Source organism: Saccopteryx leptura, chromosome 3, assembly GCF_036850995.1.
Source record: "Saccopteryx leptura isolate mSacLep1 chromosome 3, mSacLep1_pri_phased_curated, whole genome shotgun sequence".
In the NCBI taxonomy this organism is placed as follows: domain Eukaryota; kingdom Metazoa; phylum Chordata; class Mammalia; order Chiroptera; family Emballonuridae; genus Saccopteryx; species Saccopteryx leptura.
The window spans coordinates 172,214,557-172,239,601 of NC_089505.1; the positions used below are offsets into that span (position 1 = coordinate 172,214,557).

General features: G+C 42.4%; 1 protein-coding gene across 4 annotated transcripts in view; it reads right to left on the reverse strand.

Moving 5' to 3' along the window:
- The window catches only part of GCC2 (GRIP and coiled-coil domain containing 2), a 109,794-nt gene that overhangs the window by 25,031 nt on the left and 59,718 nt on the right, over positions 1-25,045 (reverse strand). For all 4 annotated transcript variants that reach the window (XM_066376869.1, XM_066376867.1, XM_066376866.1 and 1 more), the window contains exons 21-22: positions 24,868-25,007; positions 21,952-22,153 (exon numbers count right to left, since the gene is read on the reverse strand). In XM_066376869.1, coding sequence (XP_066232966.1) covers positions 21,952-22,153; positions 24,868-25,007 — 342 coding nt within the window. The remainder of the gene's footprint in view (positions 1-21,951; positions 22,154-24,867; positions 25,008-25,045) is intronic.

A 25,045-nucleotide genomic window follows, 5' to 3' on the forward strand; every position in this document is an offset into this window, starting at 1 on the left:
TGTTCTAGAAGAACGTAGGAAAAGGTGCCAAGCGCATATTTGCATGCTTGCACCAAATCAATCTAATTAAGCCTGATGGATGACAACATACTAGAATACTATGAAAGGCTACTTGCTACCAAATTCAATAACCTGTAAGAAATGGGTAAGTTCCTAAAAATATGTAACCTTCCTAAACTGAATAACAAAGAACTGGAAAATCTAAATACACCGATCAACAGTGAGGAAGTTCAAACAACCATCAGAAAACTCCCCCAAAATAAAGTCCAATAGTCCAATACCAGATGGCCTCATTAGAGAATCGCACCAAACATTAAAAGATTTGGTACCTAACCTTTTTTCAACCTCGTCCAAAATATGTGAAGAGGCAATACTTTCTAACACATTTCATGAGGCCAACATAACACTGATATTAAAATCTGACAAAGATAACACAAAAAAAGAAAACTACAGAACAATATCTCTGACAAATACAGATGCAAAAATCTTAGACAAAATACTAGCAAATCAAATACAACAATAAAGAATAATACATGAGAGACAAGATGGCCACAGAGTAGGTAGACATTCCAACTCCCACTTCCCAGAACCAAGGTGGATTACAACTTAATTCTGAGAACACTCATCTTGAAAGACCAACTTTGGACTAAACTAATAGGATTTTATAGCCAATGACCACCAAAGAACCCACATTGAGACTGGTAGGAAAGGCAGAGACATGGAAAGGGCTGCCCCGCTCCTGGGAACAAGCAGCGGCTGGGAGAGACTCTCGCAATGGGGAGGGTTGTCCAGCGAGTTGTGGGTCCTCAGCCTCAAAACCGGAATCCCAGCCTAGAACCCTGGAGCCCGGAAGTGGCTTACGGACTATATTTGGCTGAGAAAACAGCCTAGATACTGTTTGAGACAAGGAGGCAGAACTCTCGGACCCAGGCTCCATATTACAGGGACTGCATGGAAAGCCTAGCTCACAGCCACATACTTTCCTGGAGCTCCAGCAGCAGGGAGTGCTGGGAGGTCTGGAGTTGCCAGGGGACAGAGTGGTCTCAGAGGCATTGGGGGGGGGGGACGAACAAACACACACACACACACACACACACACACACATTGAGGGATGGACACCCTAACCACTGGGCAAGTCACTCCCCAAATCTAAAGTGAACATTTTTCCTGGAAATAGCATCAACAGCAAAGGGGAAAAATCACCCTGTCCACTGGAGGCTCTCCTGCCCCAGTTAGAACAAAGAGGCACTTAAAGAAAGGCAGCACGGGAGACAGGATGGCGCTGCAGTAGGCGGACGTACCAACATCTACCTCCCAGAACCAAAGTGGATTACAAACTAATTTTAAAACTATCATCTGGAAAAACCAACTTTGGACTAAACTAAGAGGACTCTTCAACCAAGGAACATTGAAGAAGCCACACTGAGACTGGTAGGAAAAGCGGAAACGCAGAGAGGGCTGCCCAGCTCCCCGGAGCAAACAGCAGCCAGGAGAGACTCACGTGGTGGGAAATGAGCTTAGCAGAGAGGGGAGGGTCCTGAGCCCCAGGAACAAAGCCCCAGCCTGCAGCCCCAGAGCCCAGAAGAGGCATAAGGACAGTATTTAGCTTGAAACAAGTCAGGATACTGTTTGTGAGAAAGAATCTGATTTCTCAGACCCAGGATTCCTCTTAAAGGGACCGCGCAGAAAACCTCTCTCACAACCACTCACCCGGGGCTCCGGGGGACGGGGAGAGAGGAGAATACCAGAGTAGAAGGAAGAGAGTGTAATCTAGGAGGCACAAGGAGAAACATTTTGGGAGACAGCCACCCTAACCCCTGGGACAAGTCACTCCCCAAATCTGAAGTGAATATTTCCCCTGGAAACAGCAATACCAGCAAAGGGAAGCAGGAGAGCAGCCAAACAAGCTCTCCCACGGCACTCAGAGCAGAGTTGCTTAGAAGGAGGGAGCTTTTGGGTCTACAGTAGTGAGTGGTAGGGGCTGAGCTGCAGTGCCCGCACCCATGTGGCTGAGGGCTCGCTGGAGGGCAGGCGGCAGCGGGAGACGGAAGCGAGGTTCTGTTGGCAGGGGCGGAAGCCGGCTGGCCACCACTTGGATCAGGTGTGAGCTCAGTCTTGCCCGAATGGGGAGGAGGGGGCATGCAAAAGCGGTCAAGCCCAGCTGCTGGCAGCCTGTAATCCAGTCTGCGGGAGAAGGGCAGGAACCCCGGAAAGGGTGGAGACCAGCCCCTGAGCAAGGACACAGGAGCACAGCCTTGCCCCACCCGTGCAACCCAGGCTTGTGGTCTGACTTGGGAGCCGGCTCCTCCCGCAGGAGTGGAGCCAAAAGCCCAGAACAGGTGGAGTTCCGCTACTGAGCTGAGCGTGGGCAAGCAGTCCTGACTGGCTGGTAGAGCCAAGGCTAGCAGCCGTTCCATGAGCAGGACCCTCCGGCAAGGGCAGGGCGAAAGCCCGGAAACAAGCGGAGACCCGCAGCTGAGCAAAGGTGCTCGCCAGTGACCTCAGGACCGAGCATAACGTCATACATGGGAGCGGGGCAAAGGCCAAGGCCACCAAGGCTTGTGCACCCGAGCACGTGATCACAGCCACTCTCGTGAAGAGAAAATGTGGAGGCAGAGAAATGCAACACAAATAAACCAAGAGAAATCCCCATAAAAGGGCCCTGGCTGGTTGGCTCAGCGGTAGAGCATCGGCCTGGCGTGCGGGGGACCCGGGTTTGATTCCCGGCCAGGGCACATAGGAGAAGCACCCATTTGTTTCTCCAACCCCACCCCCTCCTTCCTCTCTGTCTCTCTCTTCCCCTCCTGCAGCCAAGGCTCCATTGGAGCAAAGATGGCCCGGGCACTGGGGATGGCTCCTTGGCCTCTGCCCCAGGCACTGGAGTGACTCTGATCGCAGCAGAGTGACGCCCCGGAGGGGCAGAGCATCGCCCCCTGGTGGGCAGAGCGTCGCCCCTGGTGGGCGTGCCGGGTGGATCCCAGTTGGGCGCATGCGGGAGTCTGTCTGACTGTCTCTCCCCGTTTCCAGCTTCAGAGAAATACAAAAAAAAAAAAAAAAAGTCCCCAGAAAAGGACGTAAATGAATCAGATATAACCAAATTACGAGATGCAGAGTTTAAAATAACGATTGTTAGGATGCTCAAAGATATTAGAAAAACAATAGATGGTCATTACAAAAACCTAAATAAAGAGATAGCAAATATAAAAAAGGACATTGAAATAATAAAAAAGAATCAGTCAGAAATGACAAATACGCCCTGGCCGGTTGGCTCAGTGGTAGAGCGTCGGCCTGGCATGCAGAAGTCCCGGGTTCAATTCTCGGCCAGGGCACACAGGAGAAGCACCCATCTGCTTCTCCACCCCTCCCCCTCTCCTTCCCCTCTGTCTCTCTCTTCCCCTACCGCAGCGAGGCTCCATTGGAGCAAAGATGGCCCGGGCGCTGGGGATGGCTCCTTGGCCTCTGCCCCAGGCGCTGGAGTGGCTCTGGTCACGACAGAGCAACGCCCCCTGGTGGGCAGAGCGTCGCCCCCTGATGGGCGTACCGGGTGGATCCTAGTCGGGCGCATGCGGGTCTGACTGTCTCTCCCCATTTCCACCTTCAGAAAAATACAAAAAAAAAAAAAGAAATGACAAATACAATATCTGAAATAAAGAATACAATGGAAGGAATTAAAAGCAGGGTGGATGAAGCAGAGAATCGAATCAGCAACTTAGAAGACACAATAAATAAAAGCACGGAAGCAGAGCAGAAAAAAGAAAAGAGACTCAAAAAGTCTGAGGAAACTCTAAGAGAGCTCTGTGACAACATGAAGAGAAATAACATCCGCATCATAGGGGTTCCTGAAGAAGAAGAGAAAGAACAAGGGATAGAGACTGTTCAAACATATTATAGCTGAAAATGTCCCTCAATTAAAGCAGGAAAACATCTCACATGTTCAGGAAGCACAGAGAACTCCATTAAGGAGAAACCCAAAGAAATCAACACCAAGACACATCATAATTAAAATACAAAAGCTAAATGATAAAGAGAAAATATTAAAAGCTGCTAGAGAAAAAAAGACTATCACCTACAAAGGAGCCCCCATAAGGATGACTTCTGACTTCTCAACAGAAACACTTGAGGCCAGAAGGGAATGGCAAGAAATATTCAAAGTAATGCAAAACAAGAGCCTACAACCAAGACTACTTTATCCAGCAAGGCTATCGTTTAAAATCGAAGGAGAAATAAAAATCAAGGAATTCATTACAACCAACCCAATGCTGCAAGAAATGTTAAGGGACCTGTTGTAAACAGATAAAAGGAGAAAAAGAATATAGCAAAAGAGGAATACAGTTTTAAAGAATAAAATGGCAATAAACAATTACATATCAATAATAACCTTAAATGTTAATGGATTAAATGATCTGATCAAAAGACATAGGGTAGCTGCGTGGATAAGAAAACAGGACCGCCTGACCTGTGATGGCGCAGTGGATAAAGCGTCAAACTGGAAATGCTGAGGTCGCCAGTTCGAAACCCTGGGCTTGTCTAGTCAAGGCACATATGGGAGTTGATGCTTCCAGCTCCTCCCCCCTTCTCTCTGTCTGTCTCTCCTCTCTCTCTCTCCCTCTGTCTCTCCCTCTCCTCTCCAAAAATAAATAAATAAAAATTTTTTTAAAAAAAGAAAGAAAACAGGACCAATACATATGCTGTCTACAAGAGACACAACTTAAATCAAAAGATGCACACAGACTGAAGATAAAAGGATGGAAAAAAATATTTCACGCAAATGGAAATGAAAAAAAAGCTGGGGTAGCAATACTTATATCATAAAAAATGGACTTTAAAACAAAGACCATAGTTAGAGATAAAGAAGGTCACTACATAATGATAAAGGGAGCAATCCAAAAGGAAGATATAACCGTTATAAATATCTATGCACCTAATATAGGAGCACCTAAATATATACAGCAGACTTTGATGGATATAAAGGGCGAGATCAACAGCAATACTATAATATTAGGGGATTTCAATACCCCATTAACATCATTAGATATCCTCAAGAAAGAAAATTAACAAAGAAACAGCAGACTTAAAGGACATATTAGATCAACTCGATTTAATAGATATCTTCAGAACCTTTCACCCTAAAACAGCAGAATATACATTCTTTTCAAGTGCTCATGGTACATTCTCTAGAATAGACCATATGTTAGGGCACAAAAGCAGTCTCAACAAATTTAAGAAGATTGAAATCATATCGAGCACTTTCTCTGATCACAATGGCATTAAACTAGAAATCAACCACAACAGAAAAACTAAAAAACATTCAAAAACTTGGAAACTAACTAGCGTGTTATTAAATAACGAATGGGTTAACAATGAGATCAAAGAAGAAATTAAAAAATTCCTAGAAACAAACGATAATGAGCATACATCAACTCAAAATTTATGGGACACAGCAAAAGCAGTCCACAGAGGGAAGTTTATAGCATTACAGGCATACCTCAAGAAGACAGAAAAAGCTCAAATAAACAACTTGACCCTACATCTAAAAGAACTAGAAAAAGAACAGCAAGTAAAGCCCAGAGCTAGTAGAAGGAAGGAAATAATAAAGATCAGAGCAGAAATAAATGACATAGAGGTTAAAGAAACAATTCAGAGGATCAATGAAACCAGGAGCTGGTTCTTTGAAAAGGTAAAAAAGATCGAAGAACCTTTAACTAGACTCACCAAGAAAAAAAGAGAGGACTCAAATAAATAAAATTAGAAAAGAGAGTGGAGAAATAACAAGACACAACAGAAATACAAATATTGTAAGAAAATACTATGAAGAACTGTACGCCAAAAAACTAGGCAACCTAGATGAAATGGACAAATTCCTTGAAACATAATCTTCCAAAAATCAATCTGGAAGAATCAGAAAACCTAAACAGACCAATTACAACAAATGAGATCGAAAGAGCTATCAAAAAACTCCCAAAAAAGAAAACTCCTGGACCTGATGGCTTCACAAGTGAATTCTACCAAATATTCAAAGAAAAACTAACTCCTATCCTTCTCAAGCTATTTCAAAAAATTCGAGAGGAAGAAAGACTTCCAAGCTCCTTTTATGAGGTGAGCATAATTCTGATTCCAAAACCAGGCAAAGAAAACACAAAAAAAGAAAATTATAGGCCAATATCCCTGATGAATTTAGATGCAAAAATCCTCAACAAAATATTAGCAAACCGGATCCAGCAACATACGAAAAAAGTCATACACCATGATCAAGTGGAATTTATTCTTGGGAGGCAAGGCTAGTACAATATTCGCAAATCAATCAATGTGATTCATCACATAAACAAAAGGAAGGAGAAAAACAACATGATAATTTCAATAGATGCAGAAAAAGCATTTGATAAAATCCAGCACCCATTCATAATCAAAACTCTCAGCAAAGTGGGAATACAGGGAACATACCTCAACATGATAAAGGCCATCTATGACAAACCCACAGCCAACATCATACTCAATGGGCAAATATTAAAAGCAATCCCCTGAAGATCAGGAACAAGGCAGGGGTGCCCCCTTTCACCACTCTTATTCAACATAGTTCTGGAAGTCCTAGGCACAGCAATCAGACAAGAAGAAGAAATAAAAGGCAACCAAATTGGAAAAGAAGTAAAACTATCATTATTTGCAGATGATATGATATTGTATATAGAAAACCCTAAAGTCTCAGTCAAAAAACTACTAGACCTGATAAATGAATTCGGCAAGATGGTAGGATATAAAATCAATACTCAGAAATTAGAGGCATTTTTATACACTAACAATGAACTGTCAGAAAGAGAAATCAAGGAATCAATCCACTTTACCACTGCAACCAAAAAAATAAAGTACCTAGGAATAAATTTAACCAGGGAGATTAAAGACTTGTACTCGGAAAATTATAAAACACTGAAAAAAGAAATCAGGGAAGCCTGACCTGTGGTGGCACAGTGGATAAAGCATCGACCTGGAAATGCTGAGGTTGCCAGTTAGAAACGCTGGGCTTGCCTAGTCAAGGCACATATGGGAGTTGATGCTTCCAGCTCCTCCCCCACTTCTCTCTCTGTCTCTCTTCTCTCTCTCTCTCTCTCTGTCTCTCCCTCTCCTCTCTAAAATGAATAAATAAAAAAAATTAAAACAAAAAAAAAGAAATCAGGGAAGATACGAATAAGTGGAGGCATATACCGTGTTCATGGTTAGGAAGAATAAACATCATTAAAATGTCTATATTACCCAAAGCAATTTATAAATTCAATGCAATACCTATTAAAATACCAATGACTTACTTCAAAGATATAGAACACATATTCCAAAATTTATATGGAACCAAAAGAGAACATGAATAGCCTCAGCAATCTTGAAAAGGAAGAATAAAGCAGGAAATATCACACTTCCGGATATCAAGTTATATTATAAGGCCATTGTACTCAAAACAGCATGGTACTGGCATAAGAACAGGCATATAGATCAATGGAACAGAACTGAGAACCCAGAAATAAACCCACACTATTATCAACAACTGATATCTGACAAAGGAGATAAAAGCGTACATTGGAGTAAAGACAGTCTCTTCAACAAATGGTGTTGGGAAAATTGGACAGCTACCTGCAAAAAAATGAAACTAGACCACCAACTTACGCCACTCACAAAAATAAACTCAAAAAGGATAAAAGACTTAAATGTAAGCCATGAAACCATAAGCATCTTAGAAGAAAACATAGGCAGTAAGCTCCCTGACATCTCTCGCAGCAATATATTTGCTGATTTGTCTCCACAGGCAAGTGAAATAAAAGACAGGATAAACAAATGGGACTTTATCAAACTAAAAAGCTTCTGCACAGCTAAAGACAATAAGAACAGGATAAAAAGACAAACTACACAATGGGAGAATATATTTGACAATACATCTGATAAGGGGTTAATAACCAAAATGTATAAAGAACTTGTAAAACTTAATACCAGGAAGACAAACAATCCAATCCAAAAATGGGCAAAGGAAATGAATAGACACTTCTCCAAAGAGGACACACAGATGGCCAATAGGCATATGAAAAAATGCTCAACACCACTAATGATTAGATAAATGCAAATTAAAACCACAATGAGATATCACCTCACACCAGTCAGAATGGCGCTCATCAATAAAACAACACGGAATAAGTGCTGGCGAGGATGTGGAGAAAAGGGAACCCTCCTGCATTGCTGGTGGGAATACAGACTGTTGCAGCCACTGTGGAAAACAGTATGGAGATTCCTCAAGAAATTAAAATCGAACTGCCTTTTGACCCAGCTATACCACTGTTAGGAATATACCCCAAGAACACCATAGCACTGTTTGAAAAGAAGAAACGCACCCCCATGTTTATGGCAGCATTGTTCACAATAGGAAAGATCTGGAAACAGCCCAAGTATCCATCAGAGGACGAGTGGATTAAAAAGCTTTGGTACATATATACTATGGAATACTACTCAGCCATAAGAAATGATGACATCGGATCTTTTACAACAACATGGATGGGCCTTGATAACATTATACAGAGCGAAATAAGTAAATCAGAAAGAACTAAGAACTATATACGATTCCATACATAGGTGGGACATAATAATGAGGCTCAGAAATAGGGACAACAGTGTTGGGCTTACAGGGTGGGGGGGAGGAGAGGGAGGGGGTTGGGTGAGGGGAGGGGAGGGGCACAAATAAAACCAGTTAGAAGGTGACAGAAGACAATTTTATCAATGTCACCCCATCAAAATTAATCAAAAAAAAAAAAATGTGTCTCACGGCTAATTCAGACAGTTAGAAGAATAGTATAAGGATGCTAATTCTGCTTCTCAGGCCACATCCTGCAAAGGGGCCCCAAGCAAATTGGTGATTTGGCTCCTCTGATTTTGCCAATTGTATTTAAAAAAAAAAAAAAAAAAAGGTCAGGAACACCCTGAAATGGAACTAACAATACATGAGCATAAATTTAAAGGACTTTTAGATACTGGAGCTGATGTATCTCTTATTGCTAAGCTATTACATTGGCCTCCTTCCTGGCCCACTCATGCAGCAGCCACAGAATTACAAGGTATAGGGCAGAATAAATCCCCTCGACAAAGTTCTAGTTTTCTACATTAGGAAGATTAAGAAGATCATTCTGGATTAGATTTTTTAAGCCTTATGTGCTCCCTGGATGGCCAATTAATTTGTGAGGTAGAGATGTTTTGAAAAATATGGGAGTGTTGCTTGTCAGTCCTAATGGTTTAGTCAGTACTCAGATGCTTGATCGGGTATTTCTGCCCACCAAGGGACTAGGGAAAGAACAGCGAGAAATTCTCACCCCCATAGAAGTGGCACCCAATACCAGAAGGTATGGATTAGGATATCAAAATTTAGCATAAAGGCCTTGGTAGCTCCATACTACCTCAATAATGCATTGTGCAGACCCAATTACTTGGAAATCAGATAATCCTGTTTGGGTAGACCAATGGCCCCTTTCTCAGGAGAAACTTAGGGCACCTGCTCAATTGGTACAAGAGCACCTACAGCTTGGGCACATTGAACCATCTAATAGCCCATGGAATACACTTCCATATTTTGATCTTGTTGCCTCCTGGATTATCAAGGGGCATAGGCGACCCTTACAGTTTATAGGTTTTGAGCCTCAAAATTATTGTTGTTGCTTTTTTCAAAGGATCAACAACAATGGCTCTGGGAAACTTCCACTAAATGGCAAATTGCTCTTGCAAATCAATGGACAACTTTATACTGAAACTCTCAACTTAAAATCAGCTCAAAGTCTAGAATTATATGCCACTATCATGGCTTTTCAGCATTTGCCATATTACCCCTTTAATCTATATACAGACAGCAAATATTTACTCATGGTGTTTCCAGTATAAAGACTGCTGTCTTAGGGACAAATGCTGATGAACTATTTCAGCAGTTCCTCCTTCATCAAAGACTTGTATGTCAACATAGAGCTCCATGTTTCATAGTACATACTCGAGCTCACTCCATGCTCCCTGGAGCTTTAGCACAAGGGAATGCCGCCTTTTTTTTTTCTTTTTTTTTTTTTTTTGTATTTTTCCGAAGTTGGAAATGGGGAGGCAGTCAGACAGACTCCTGCATGCGCCCGACCAGGATCCACCCTCACGCCTACCAGGGGGAATGCTCTGCCCATCTGGGGTGTTGCTCTGTTGCAATCAGGGCCATTCTGGCGCCTGTGGCGGGGGCCACGGGGCCGTCCTTAGTGCCTGGGGTGGCTTTGCTCCGGTGGGGCCTTGGCTGCGGGAGGGGAGGAGAGAGACAGAGAGGAGGAGAGGGGGAGGGGTTAGAGGCAGATGGGCGCTTCTTCTGTGTGCTCTGGCCGGGAATCGAACCCGGGAGTCCTGCACAACAGGCCGATACTCTACCACTGATCCAACCAGGCAGGGCCTAGGAATGCCCTTGTTGATCAAGCTACCCCCCAAAAAATTATTTGGAGCAACCATGACAGACCGAGCAATTCAGTCTCATACTATTCATCACCAGAACACTGCAGCCCGGTGTAAACAGTTCCAACTTTCTCGGGAAGCAGCACGGCAGATTGGGAAATCCTGTCCAAGGGGTCCTATACTACAATCTGCCCCTTCATTTGGCGTTAACCCTCAAGGACCCCTACCAGGACAACTTTGGCAAATGGATGTTACTCATATACCTTCATTTGGCAAACAGTCCTATGTCCACGTTACAGTGGATACCTATTCTGGATTTATAGTAACCTCTGTCAGAACAGGAAAGGCTGTTAAGCATGTTATAGCTCATTGTCTGTATGCATTGTTCTATTATTGGATTTCCTAACCTGGCTAAACTGAAAAGGCTCCTGCATATGGAGCAAAAGCATTTACTGTATTTTGTCATGCTTACAATCTTTAAAGTTAAGGTATTATTAAAGTGTACCCAGCAAATATTTTAAGGTCAATTTAAAAAAATTTTTTTAAAGGGCTAGGTAGTCATATCCTGGAACTCCTACGGGTCTACCATATCATGCTTTTTACTTAAAAAAAATTTAAACTTCTTTTGAATGCTGATGAACAGGAGATGCCAAATCTTTTTCACCTGCAAACTACTACCTTTTTTTTTGGATCCAGCTAATAACACTGTTTTGTCTTTTTGCAAATAGTTCCAGATATATAGAAAAGATTTATATAGGCGGATGGGGATACTCAAACCCCTCAGCGAGATCTTCTGAGCATGGCTTTTAAGATACCTAGAGGCAGAAAAAGCCCAATAGAGATCAGGGGAACTACCAGCTTTTAGGATACACCCTTAAAGGCTCCAATGCCCCAAAGGGGTCTCAGGAAGCCATCTGGGTCCTGCTTCAATAGTGGAAAGGAAGGTCATTGAGCTAAAGCCTACCAGACTTACATGGCTCTGCTGTGAGGAAACAGGGACACTGGAAGGTAGGCTTCCCCCTCGCTCCTCTAAGGGAGGGTTCAGTCTCTTCCAGCCCTGCTCCAGCCACCTGTGACCTAACCTTGCCCAGAATGCTGGGGTTTGCCACTGAAGGCTGAAGGTGCCCAGGTCTGTCGGCCCCATCTACGACACTGTGGACGAGCCTAGGGTATTTCTTCCAAGAAGCAGGTAAACTGATCTCACTTGCACAAGGGCCACTTAACTATGTCTTGCCTGAATAGTCAGGTTTTTTATTCTTCCCTCGAAGATCTCTGTTGTGGGTGTTGATAGTCCTATTTTCTGCTGCTTTGTTTAATATATAGTGTTTCCTCTATTCGTCTTACCTCAATGCCCCACTCATATTACAGGCTGGGACCTACTCCTAATTTAGAGCTCTCTTTACCCATTTTGCCAACTTCTATTATGAATCTACCTTTGCCACCCAGCTTAGTGTATCCCAAGGTTCTCTTTACCATGCCACAGTCCCAGAGCTCCACGGAAAAGCAACCTGGTCTCATCTCTCCAGGCAGAGGAGAACAGAAGCTCCATATCCACACATGCTGCAGATGGCTTTTCCAGTCTACCTGAATCATTACCAGCTAGAAGCAGCGGTCATTGGTACTTGGATGTGAGCTGCAAAATATAGAATTGTGACAACAATTCCAGTGCTATGCGGACTTTTCCTGGACTCCTGCTCCTTGTGACAGCTCCTAACAGACTGAACTGGGGTTGGGTTGCATTTTTCAGGGATCTAGCATAGTGTTGGGGCCAACTTGGACTTGGTGAACATGTTAAGAACACTACTCTTTTATGGATTCTTGCTGTATTGGCCAAGAGTTTGCTTAAAGGCTTTAATCACTGTAAAAAAAAAATAGAAGACTAGATTAAGAAGATGTGGCACATATACACCATGGTATACTATTCAGCCATAAGAAATGATGACATTGGATCACTTACAACAAAATAGTGGGATCTTGATAACATTATACAGTGAAATAAGTAAACAAAAAAAAAAAAAACAAGAACTGCAGGATTCCATACATTGGTGGGACATAAAAATGAGACTAAGAGACATGGACAAGAGTGTGGTGGTTACGGGGGTTGGGGGGAGGAAAGGAGGGAGAGGGGGAGGAGGAGAGAGAAGGGTAGAAAACTAGATAGAAGGTGATGGAGGACAATCTCTCTTTGGGTGATGGGTATTCAACAGAACTGAATAACAAGATAACCTGGATATGTTTTCTTTGAATATATGTACCCTGATTCATTGATGTCACCCCATTAAAATAAAACTTTATTTATTAAAAAAAAAAAAAGAAAGGAAGTACGTTTGGGACACAAATAGTGAGTGCAAAGGTCTAAAATATACCACCCCTCACACTGCTGAGTACTTGCAGGGGGCATGCAGGCCAGAGGGGGCAGGGCTGTGGAGGACAGCGCACAGCTGCGGAGGCCAGGGCAGTCCAAGTGAGTTCACACAGGCCAGCCGCAAAGACGGAAACTGCAGCGGCCACTGCAGAGGTCCAGGGTGGTACCCATTCCTGCCTGCTGTGTGGGCCCACCCTTGGTGGGGGCGGAGGACCAAGCAACAGCAGAGAGGGTCCACGGGGGCGCGCATGAGACAGCCAGGGAAGGCAGAAGCTGCAGTAGCTGCTGCAGAGGTCCGGGCTGGGGCGCAAACATGCCCATGGGAAGGGCGCACCCTCAGCAGCAGAGGAAGCCGGTCGACTTTGGGGGTGGTCTGAGTAGGCATGTGCAGGTCCAGCCATGGAGGTGAGAGCCGTGGCAGCTGCTGAGGAGGTTTGACCTGACACGCAAACACACACACACACACACACCCCGCAACAGAGACCCAACCTGGCAGCAGCAGAGGCCAAGGCAGCCTCGAAAGCAGTCCGATCAGGCGTGTGCGGAGGCCCAAGCCCATGCGTAAACTTGCCTGTGGCACAGGCCTGCCTTCAGCAACAGCGGAGCCTGGGACGGCCTTGGAAGAGATCCAAATGGGTGCACGCAGGCGTGCGCAAGCCCACCCAGGGCTGCGGAGGCAGAATGGTGCCAGCAGCACCTAAGACCAAATGCCCCAGGCAGCAACAGCGGCCAGGGGCTGGTGGACAGACCACAAAGCAGAGGCACAGGGGCCACACCTACTGGACCCCTGTGACTACATCCTACTGACTGCTGCGGCTAAGGAGCAGGCCACATACCATACCTAATCACTAAATTACAGTACTGAGCCCAAAAAGTAGCCAGCAATAAGAGGCAACAGAAAGCAGGTCTCAGGGGAACTTGAACCTTCAAAGGAACTTCCTCCAGGCCAAGAGTATATAAAAGCAAGCCTAGGAGTGCAGCTGATTATTTCCAATGGCACCTGGGCCCAGCAGAGGAAGCCACAGATCTGGATCACTTGTAACTCTAAAAAGGTTGATAAGAGCCAGTCATGGGCAGTGACCCCCACTGATCAGCACCAGGCCCCAGATAGGGAGGTCCAGGGCAGGCACATTCAGTGGCCAGATACAGAAAACAACAGTTCAGGACCTAACAACCCTTATTAGAGTGGAAGCTTAAAGAAGGGCTCCTCACACATGACCCAGCTAAGACATAGAAAATGCCACACAAACAGCAAAAAAAAAAAGTGATAGCTGATAAGTAGCCCACAGCGAATTACAAACAACAGCTGATGCCAACCCAAAAAGGCCTAGAAATAATGCAACTGAAAATTGGAGGCGGACACTATCAACCCTAGACTTAGCTAGCTTCGCAAACAACACCCAAGCAAGGAGTATATGCACAGATAAAATGGAAAGACAGAGAAATGTAATCCAAATGAATCAACAAGAGAAATCCCAAGAAAAAGAACTGAGTGAGATGGAAATAACCAAACTACTGCATGCAGAGTTTAAAATAATGATTATCAGAATGCTCAAAGATCTTAGAACAACAATGGATGGACACAATGAGCACCTAAATAGATAACAAGCATCAATAAGGACATTAAAATAATAAAGAAGAACCAGTCAGAAATAAAAAATACAATATTAGAAATGAAGACTACACTAGAAAAAATTAAAAGCAGGCTGGATGAAGCAGAGGATTGAATCAGTAATTTTGAAGACAAGATAAACAAAAGCACGGAATCCACGCAACAAAAAAAAGAGGCTAAAAAGTCTGCAGAAACTGTAAGAGAGTTCTGTGACAACATAAAGAGAAACAACATGCACATCATAGGGGTTCTTGAAGAAGAAGAGAAAAAACAAGGGAAAGAGAGCCTGTTGGAAGAAATCATAGCTGAAAACTTCCCTAAATTGATGCAGGAAAAAAATCACACAAGTTCAAGCACAGAGAATTTCATTAAAGAGAAACCCAAAGAAACCTACAGCAAGACACATCATAATTAAAAATACCAAAGCAAAGAGATAAAGAAAAAATACCCAAAGCTGCAAGAGAAAAATGTCAAACATCTACAAAGAAGGCCCCATAACGATGACATCCGACTTCTCAACAGAAACACTTGAGGCCAGAAGGGAATGGCAAGAAATATTCAAAGTAATGCAAAACAAGAGCTTGCAACCAAGACTTCTTTATCCAGCAAGAGTATTATTTAAAATTTAAAAAGAAATAAAAAGCTTCCCAGACACACAAAAAAAAACTCATGGAATTCATTACAACCAAACAAATGCTGCAAGAAATGTTAAGAAGCCTGTTGTAAACAGAACAAAGGGGGAAAAATATAGTAAAAGAGGAAAGTAGATTTAAAGAATATAATGGCAATAAACAACTACATATCAATAGTAACCTAAAACATAAATGGATTAAATGATCCAATCAAAAGACATAGGGTAGCTGCCTGGATAAGAAAACAGGACCCGCCTGACCAAGTGGTGGCGCAGTGGATAGAGTGTCGGACTGGGATGTGGAAGGACCCAGGTTCGAGACCCCGAGGTCACCAGCTTGAGCACGGGCTCATCTGGCTTGAGCAAAGAGCTCACCAGCTTAGACCCAAGGTCGCTGGCTCCAGCAGGGAGTTACTCAGTCTGCTGAAGGCCCGCGGTCAAGGCACATATGAGAAAGCAATCAATGAACAACTAAAAAGTCGCAACGCGCAACGAGAAACTGATGATTGATGCTTCTCATCTCTCTCCATTCCTGTCTGTCTGTCCCTGTCTATCTCTGCCTCTGTAAAAAAAAAAAAAAAAAAAAAAAGAAAACAGGACCCATACATATGCTGTCTACAAGAGACACACCTCAAAATAAAAGATACACTTACACAGAAGGTAAAATGTTGGAAAAAATATTTCATGCAAAAGGAAAAGAAAAAAAAGCTTGGGTAGCAATATTTATATCTGACAAAATAGACTTTAAAACAAAGGCTATAATAAGGAATAAAGAAGGCCACTACATAATGATAAAGAGAGCAATCCAAAAGGAACATACAGTGTGTCTGAAAAGTCATGGTGTACTTTTGACCGGTCACAGGAAAGCAACAAAAGATGACAGAAATGTGAAATCTGCACCAAATAAAAAAAAAACTCTCCCAGTTTCATACTTATTCAGTGCAGTTTGATGTGGGCTCACACACAGATTTTTTAGGGCTCCTTAGGTAGCTAGCCCATATAACCTCTACAGAAGTCATCACTGACTGACTGATGGCCTACCAGAACGGGGTTTCTCCACCAAACTGACGGTTTCCTTCAACTGCTTATCCCACCGAGTAATGTTATTCCTATGTGGTGGTGCTTCGTTATAAATGCGCCGATATTCACATTGCACTTCGGTCACAGATTCAAATTTAGCTAGCCACAGAACCCACTGAACTCTCCTCTATACCGTCCACATCTCGACTGGCATGGCCATGGGCTGCTCCGCTGTATACACGGTGTAACATCATCATCTGTGCATGCACACATGCCGCCACATCATCCTACAGAAACTGGAAGGGTTTTCCTTTTATTTGGTGCAGATTTCACATTTCTATCATCTTTTGTTGCTTTCCTGTGACCGGTCAAAAGTGCATCATGACTTTATGGACACACTGTATAATCATACATATCTATGCACCTAATATAGGAGCACCTAAATATTTATATATAAAATAGACTTTGGAGGACATAAAAGGCAAGACTTTGGTGGACATAAAAGGCAAGATCAACAGCATTAATAGTAGGGGATTTCAATACCCCATTAACATCACTAGACAGATCCCCAAGAAAGAAAATTAACAAAGAAACAGCAGACTAAAGGACACACTAGATCAACTAGATTTAATAGATATCTTCAAAACTTTTCACCCTGAAACAGCAGAATATACATTCTTTTCAAGTGTTCATGGTACATTCTCTAGGGTAGACCACATGTTAGGGCACAAAACAGGCCTAAAATAATTTAATAAGTATCATATCAAGTATCTTCTCTGATCACAATGGCATGAAACTAGAAAACAACTACATCAGAAAAATTAAAAAATACTCAAACACTTGGAAACTAAACAACATGTTATTAAATAATGAATGGGTTAACAATGAGATCAAAGAAGAAATAATAAAATTCCTAGAATGGAATTAAAACGACCATACAACTCAAAATTTATGGGACACAGCAAAAGGAGTCCTGAGAGGGAAGTTCATAGCATTACAGACATACCTCAAGAAATGAGATAAAGCTCAAATAACCAACTTAACCTTGCATCTAAAAGAACTAGAAAAAGAACAGCAAGTAAACCCACAGGAAGTAGAAGGAAGGAAACGATAAAGATCAGAGCAGATTGGCCCTGGCCAGTTGGCTCAGTGGTAGAGCATCGGCCTGGCGTGCAGAAGTCCCGGGTTCGATTCCCGGCCAGGGCACACAGGAGAAGCGCCCATCTGCTTCTCCACCCCTCCCCTCTCCTTCCACTCTGTCTCTCTCTTCCCCTCCCGCAGCTTAGGCTCCACTGGAGCAAAGATGGCCCAGGCGCTGGGGATGGCTCCTCGGCCTCTGCCCCAGGCGCTAGAGTGGCTCTGGTCGCAACAGAGCGACCCCCCGGAGGGGCAGAGCGTCGCCCCCTGGTGGGCGTGCCGGGTGGATCCTGGTCGGGCGCATGTGGGTGTCTGTCTGATTGTCTCTCCCCGTTTCTGGCTTCAGAAAAGTACAGAAAAAAAAAAAAAAAAAGATCAGAGCAGAAATAAATGAAATAGAGGCTAAAAAAAAATACAGAGGATCAATGAAACACAGAGCTGGTTCTTTGAAAAGGTAAACAAGATCAATAAACATTTAACCAAACTAGCCAAGAAAAAAATAGACAGGACTCAAATAAACAAAATTAGAAATGTGAAGAAATAACAACTGACACAGCAGAAATACAAAGGATTGTAAGAAAATACTATGAAGAACTGTATGCCAAAAAATTAGATACCCTAGGTGAAATGGACAAATTCCTTAAAACATATAATCTTTCAAAAATTAATCTGGAAAAATCAGAAAACCTAAACAGAACAATTACAACAACTGAGATCGAAACAGTTATCAACAAACTCCCAACAAACAAAAGCCCTGGGCCAGAGAGCTTCGCAGGCAAAATCTACCAACTATTCAAAGAAGAACTAACTCCTATCCTTCTCAAGCTACATCAAAAAATTCAAGAGGAGAAAAGACTTACAAACTCCTTTTACAAGGCAGCATAATTCTGATTCCAAAACCAGGCAAAGACAATACAAAGAAAGAAAACTATAGGCCAATATCCCTGATGAATTTAGATGTTAATATTCTCAACAAAATATGGGCAAATCGGATCCAGCAATACATGAAAAAAATCATATATCATGATCAAGTGGGATTTATTCTGGTACAATATTTGCAAATCAATCAATTTGATTCATCACATAAACAAAAGGAAGGAGAAAAAACACATGATAATATCAATAGATGCAGAAAAAGCATTTGATAAAATCCAGCACCCATGTATGATCAAAACTCTCAGCAAAGTGGGAATACAGGAAAATACCTCAACATGATAAAGGCCATCTATGACAAACCCACAGCCAACATCATACTCAATGGGCAAATATTAAAAGCAATCCCCTGAAGATCAGGAACAAGGCAGGAGTGCCCCCTTTCACCACTCTTATTCAACATAGTTCTGGAAGTCCTAGCCACAGCAATCAGACAAGAAGAAGAAATAAAAAGCATCCAAACTGGAAAAGAAGTAAAACTATCATTATTTGCAGATGATATGATATTGTATATAGAAAACCTTAAAGTCTCAGGCAAAAAACTACTGGACCTGATAAATGGATTCAGCAAGATGGCAGGATATAAAATTAATACTCAGAAATCAGAGGCATTTTTATACACCAACAATGAACTGTCAAAAAGAGAAATTAAGGAAACAATCTCCTTCACTATTGCAACCAAAAAAATAAAGTACCTAGGATTAAATATAATCAAGGAGGTTAAAGAATGTACTCAGAAAATTATAAAACATTGATAAAAGAAACCAAGGAAGATACAAACAAGTGCAAGCACATACCGTGTTCATGGAAAGAAAGAATAAACATCATTAAAATGTCTATACTACCCAAAGCAATCTATAAATTCAATGCAATTCCTATTAAAATACCAATGTCATACTTCAAAGATATAGAACACATATTCCAAAAACTTGTATGGAACCTAAAAATAACACAAATAGCCTCAGAAATCTTGATAAAGAAGAATAAAGTGGTTGGTATCACACTTCCTGATACCAAGTAATACTACAAGGCCATTGTACTCAAAACAGCATGGTACTGGCATAAGAACAGGCATACAGATCAATGGAACAAAACAGAGAACCCAGGCCCTGGCCAGTTGGCTCAGCAGTAGAGCGTCGGCCTGGCGTGCGGGGGACCCGGGTTCGATTCCCGGCCAGGGCACATAAAGAGAAGCGCCCATTTGCTTCTCCACCCCCCCCCCACCCCTCCTTCCTCTCTGTCTCTCTCTTCCCCTCCTGCAGCCAAGGCTCCATTGGAGCAAAGAGGCCCGGGCGCTGGGGATGGCTCCTTGGCCGCTGCCCCAGGTGCTATAATGGCTCTTGTCGCAGCAGAGTGACGCCCCGGAGGGGCAGAGCATCGCCCCCTGGTGGGCAGAGCGTTGCCCCTGGTGGGCATGCCGGGTGGATCCCGGTCGGGCGCATGCGGGAGTCTGTCTAACTGTCTCTCCCCATTTCCAGCTTCAGAAAAATAAAAAATAAAATAAAAAAAAAAACAAAAAAAACAAACAAACAGAAAACCCAGAAATAAACCCACACCATTATGGTCAATTGATATTTGACAAAGGAGGTAAGAGCATATAATGGAGTAAAGACAACCTCTTTAACAAAGGTGTTGGGAAAATTGGACAGCTACCTGCAAAAATATGAAACTAGACCACCAACTTACACCATTCACAAAAATATATCAACTCAAAACGGATAAAAGACTTAAATGTAAGTCGTGAAACCATAATCATCTTAGAAGAAAACATAGGCAGTAAGTTCTTCGACATCTCTCTCAGCAATATATTTGCTGATTTATCTCCACAGGCAAATGAAATAAAGGACAGGATGAACAAATGGGACTACATCAAACTAAAAAGCATTTGCACAGCTAAAGACAATAAGAACAGAAAAAGACAAACCACACAATGGGAGAACATATTTGACAATACATCTGATAAAGGGTTAATAACCAAAATGTATAAAGAACTTGTAAAACTCAACACCAGGAAGATAAACAATCCAATCAAAAATGGGCAAAGGAAATGAATAGACACTTCTCCAAAGAGGACATACAGATGGCCAACAGGCAGATGAAAAAATATTCAACATCACTAATCATTAGAGAAATGCAAATTAAAACCACAATGAGATACCACCTCACACCAGTCAGAATGGCGATCATTAACAAAACAACACAGAGTAAGTGCTGGCGAGGATGTGGAGAAAAGGGAACCCTCCTGCACTGCTGTTGGGAATGCAGACTGGTGCAGCCTCTGTGGAAAACAGTATGGAGATGCCTCAAAACATTAAAAATCGAACTGCCTTTTGACCCAGCCATCCCACTTTTAGGAATATATCCCAAGAACACCATAGCACTGATTCAAAAGGAGAAATGCACCCTCATGTTCATGGCAGCATTGTTCACAATAGCCAAGAAATGGAAACAGCCCAAGTGTCTGTCAGTAGACGAGTGGATTAAAAAGCTGTGATACATATATACAATGGAATACTATGGGGCCATGAAAAAGAAGGTAATCTTATCTTTTGCGACCACATGGATGAACCTGTAAACTATTATGTTAAGTGAAATAAGGAGGCAGAAAAAGAAAAATATCATATGACCTCACTCATTTGAGGAATCCAATGAACTGAGGAATGGAACTGAGACAGAGGAGAGATAAAAGGGACCAGAGGAAAAGAGGACAGAGGGAAAGGGGATGATAGGATGGGATAATCCTGAAGGGAAGGGGGGAGGGTGAAGTGGGGAGGGCAGCAAGGGAAATGTTGAGGGGAATACAGGGGAAGGGAGGATGCATTTGGGGCAATACTAGAATCTATGTAAATACAATAAATTAAAATCAATAAAAAAATAATAATAATACATCACAATAAATTGGGATTCATTCCAGGAGTACAGGGATGGTTCAACATCCACAAATCAATCAATGTAATACACCACATTAACCAGGCCCCTGGCCAGGCAGGGCAGGACAGAGCAGACAGTTCAAAGTAGACCAGCAAGGAGCAGAGCAGAGCTGTGCAGTTGGAGAGAGGCCTGGCCCCAGGGTTGCCTCATAGCCACATTTATTTCCCCACTGTGCTGTGTCACAATTGAGCTTTTTTGCACTGAATAAAGTTTCCTTCTTCCCTGCACACTAAATTGGTGCCAATGTCCATCAGTTGATAAAAGCAAACATTATATTGTACTTTTTGCTGCATATTGTATATAAATGTACTAGAGTTGCTGTACACTGTTAAAAAGTCAGCTTTTCAAATCTAGTTATCGGTTATACATTTTATAGAACTCATCCAAATAAACAAAATTTAAAAAATAATTCAAGGCCTTGGCTGGCTCAGTCAGCGGTAGAGCATCAGCCCATGTGGAAGTCCCGGGTTCAATTCCCAGCCAGGGCACACAGGAGAAGCGCCCATCTGCTTATCCACCCTCCCCCTTCCTCTGTCTCTCTCTTCCCCTCCCACAGCCAAGGCTCCATTGGAGCAAAGTTAGCTGGGGCACTGAGGATGGCTCCATGGCCTCCGCCTCAGGCACTAGAATGGCTTTGATCGTGATTGCAGTGGAGCAATAACCCAGATGAGCAGAGCATCATCCCCTGGTAGGCATGCCAGTTGGATCCCAGTCTGGAGCATGTGGAAGTCTGTCTGTCTGCCTCCCCCAACCTTCTCACTTTAGAAAAAATAATAATAATAATTCAAGTCACAATGTTAAGAAAAGAATTATAAGTACACAAATAGTTTCAGCCAAAGACAATATTTAGCGTAAGTTATAAAACAGAAGTTTTAAGACTGCGTCGCCTACCTTGCGCAATAGCAGCAAGTCTTCCCTTTTCTTCAGGGCTGAGCTGCAGCATGGTGTCTATGACTGGAAGAAGTCTCTCCCTTTCACTGCCTGGCTTTAGGAAGATGAACTGCAGCAAGACATTCTTCAAGTACTCCAGGTTAGCTACAGACTTCTCTCGCTCTTGATTTCTTTCCAATCTTCTAATTTCACTTTTGAGAAGCTTGTATTAGAGAAATGATTTAAAAGTAGGTTTCAAGAGCTTCTGGTTAAATACGGAAGGCTGAACACATGCATTTTTCTTTTTTTCCCCTTGAAATGCCCCACAAAATGACAACAAAGGAGACCCAAGGAGAGGAGAAACATGAAGATAAGAAATGTCAAAAAATTCCCAGAAGATGGGAGACATGAAGTGTGACTCAGTTCGGCTGCTGACCATGTACCACAGGCAAGAGAGAATGGGTCCCACAGAAACAGAATCTTCTGCTCACGAGTCCAGGTTATCATCTAAAACCAGGTATAAAAACTGAGGACTACGTGAAGTCTACATATGTGGGTACCATGTTGCTCCCCCCACTTTTTACTCTCTATACAAACTAAGCCAGGTGGTCAAGGCTCTGGGTTACCAAACACACTGGAAGGAGTGCAAGCAGAGTCTAAGCAGGGGCTGAGGTGAACATCTGTATCCAGCACTGATCCCTTTCCCTGTCCAGAACCTCAGGCAGTGGAGATGTACACAATAAAAATATGTTTACATGATAAATGGAAGTCAACCAAAAAAGAAAGTCAAGTTTACGACAGAGTGAAAATTCTGGAAGGTAAGACAATGTAAAATACTGGGCAGTCCCTGGGTTACAAACAAGATAAGTTTAGTAGGTTCAAAAATGTTTAAGTATTTATGTGAACAGAAAGGTAAAAATAAATACTATGTTAAGACAAACATCAATCTAAGTTACATTTACTAGGTAAAAGTACCTGTTCCAACTTACATACAAATTCAACTTAAAAACAAACCTACAGCCTGACCAAGTGGTGGCACAGATTGGGACACAGAGGACCCAAGTACGAAACCTCAAGGTCACTGGCTTGAGTGTGGGCCCATCTGTCTTCAGTGCAAGCTCATCCAGCTTGAGCATGAGGTCGTTGGCTTGAGCGTGGGATCATAGACATGACCCCATGGTCATTGGCATGAGCACAAAGGTCACTGGCTTGAAACCCAGCATTGCTGACTTAAGCCCAAGGTCACTGGCTTGAGCAAGGGGTCACTCACTCTGCTGTAGCCCCCTGGTCAAGGCACATATGAGAAATCAATCAATGAACAACCAAGGTGCCACAAGGAAGAATCGATGATTCTCATCTCTCTCCCTTCCTGTCTGTCTGTCCCTATCTGTCTCTTCTGTCTCTTTCTGTCTCTGCCACAAAAAGAAAAAAAAGAACAAACCTACAGAACTGGAAAAACTCCCTGTACTGCCAGAAAAATGGAGCACACGCTATGAAGAAGATGGTAGGGCATTATTAGTCTCTGAGAAAGATTTCTGAATTAAAACAAAAAAAATACAGTTTTATTTAGCCACTTCCATTTGTTCAGGGAAGTTAGCCAACTCTGTCCTAAAGCCCAGGGTCATTTAAAATAAGTACAATAAAGTCTAAGAAATCATGTGAGAATGTATATATGTGGAAATAAAATAGTCACTTAGGTTCAGTGAGCTAGTTAGTGATTTGTTAGAATGTGATAATGTTGTGACTGTGAGGGAAGATGTTTTTTATAGAGATTCATACTAAAGTATTTAGTAATGGGATGTCATAACATATATAATGTACTGTGAATAACTGAATAACTCAGTATTAAAAAATTATTTTTACAAGGACAGCTGGTAGCCCTGAACGGTACAGAGCAGAAGCAAGTGCTTTTCAGAAAGACAGGAGTTTGACTTTTGCTCCACCATTTATCAGCTTCAGTGGTTCTCTCCTCCAGTGATTTTGTTAGACAGGACAAGGGTCTCAAGGTCTAGGCCATTCTTATTAAATGTTAGAATGCAGCACAGTATTTTATAGATCAGCTATGAACAGGATAAGTCTGAAAGGAACCCAACCTGATCAGTGTAGCCAATTGCAAAGAAGAAATCAACATGCAATTGACCAAACAGTGTGCATAAGCCATGGTTAGCCTCCCTTTTGGGAGACAGAACTTTGGATGTGAATCTTGTCTCCTTTACTGGATGCAAGTAAATAAAACTACCTTGCTTCTTGCTTTTTAAAGACAGCACCCCAGTGGCAAATCCCTTTAGTTTGGTAACAATTATGAGGGTTAAATTCAGTAATGTAAAACCCAGGGCCTGGCTCATGGGAACTACTCAATAACAACTCTCCAAATACAACTATATTTGGAGAGTCGATGTATCCTTGAGTCAGGGTGGGAATATCTCACTTAGGTAATCCTCAACTGCTCCACAATCTCCCTTGTTCCTTGTGTCTCTAAAACGAGATCCGGCGTGTTCAGGGTGGTACGGCGGTAGACCCTTGTGTCTCTAAGATGGAAAAGCTTTCTACGCCATCGTGCCATCTGTGAACAGTAAAGCTGTACCATACACATCTATCAGGAAAATGGTCTGAGTAAGAAATGATCCATGGTTCATCTTTAAATTTAAGGACCCATACTCATTTTAAGTTTTATTTAAGTATATATGGAATAATGACTTGTGAATAACCTAATTTTTAAATCCATTAAGTTTCTTAGAAAAAGTAGGAATTAAAATAGTATTTATATAATAAATATAAAAGCAATTAATATTTCTTGATTTCAGGAATGTAATATCATTAGAATCAAGATGTTATGGCTAGATCTAAGAAGTGAAATTTTAAACCTAGGTAAGTGTGTGTAGGGGGTCAAGTAAGCCAAATTGGTGCATTTTCTTGTTGGCAGTTTTTGGATCTTACCTTAATTTGCTCAATAAGGATTGCATTGGTTGCTTCCGTTTCCCGAAGCAAGCCGTTTAAGTGGTCAGCACTTTTTGTGGTGGAACTGAGCTTTTGCATCAACTCTTCTTTGGTAAATTCAGCATGCCACAAAGAAGGTTCTGCAAGATGTTGTTCCAATAATTAATTTTGAAAATCA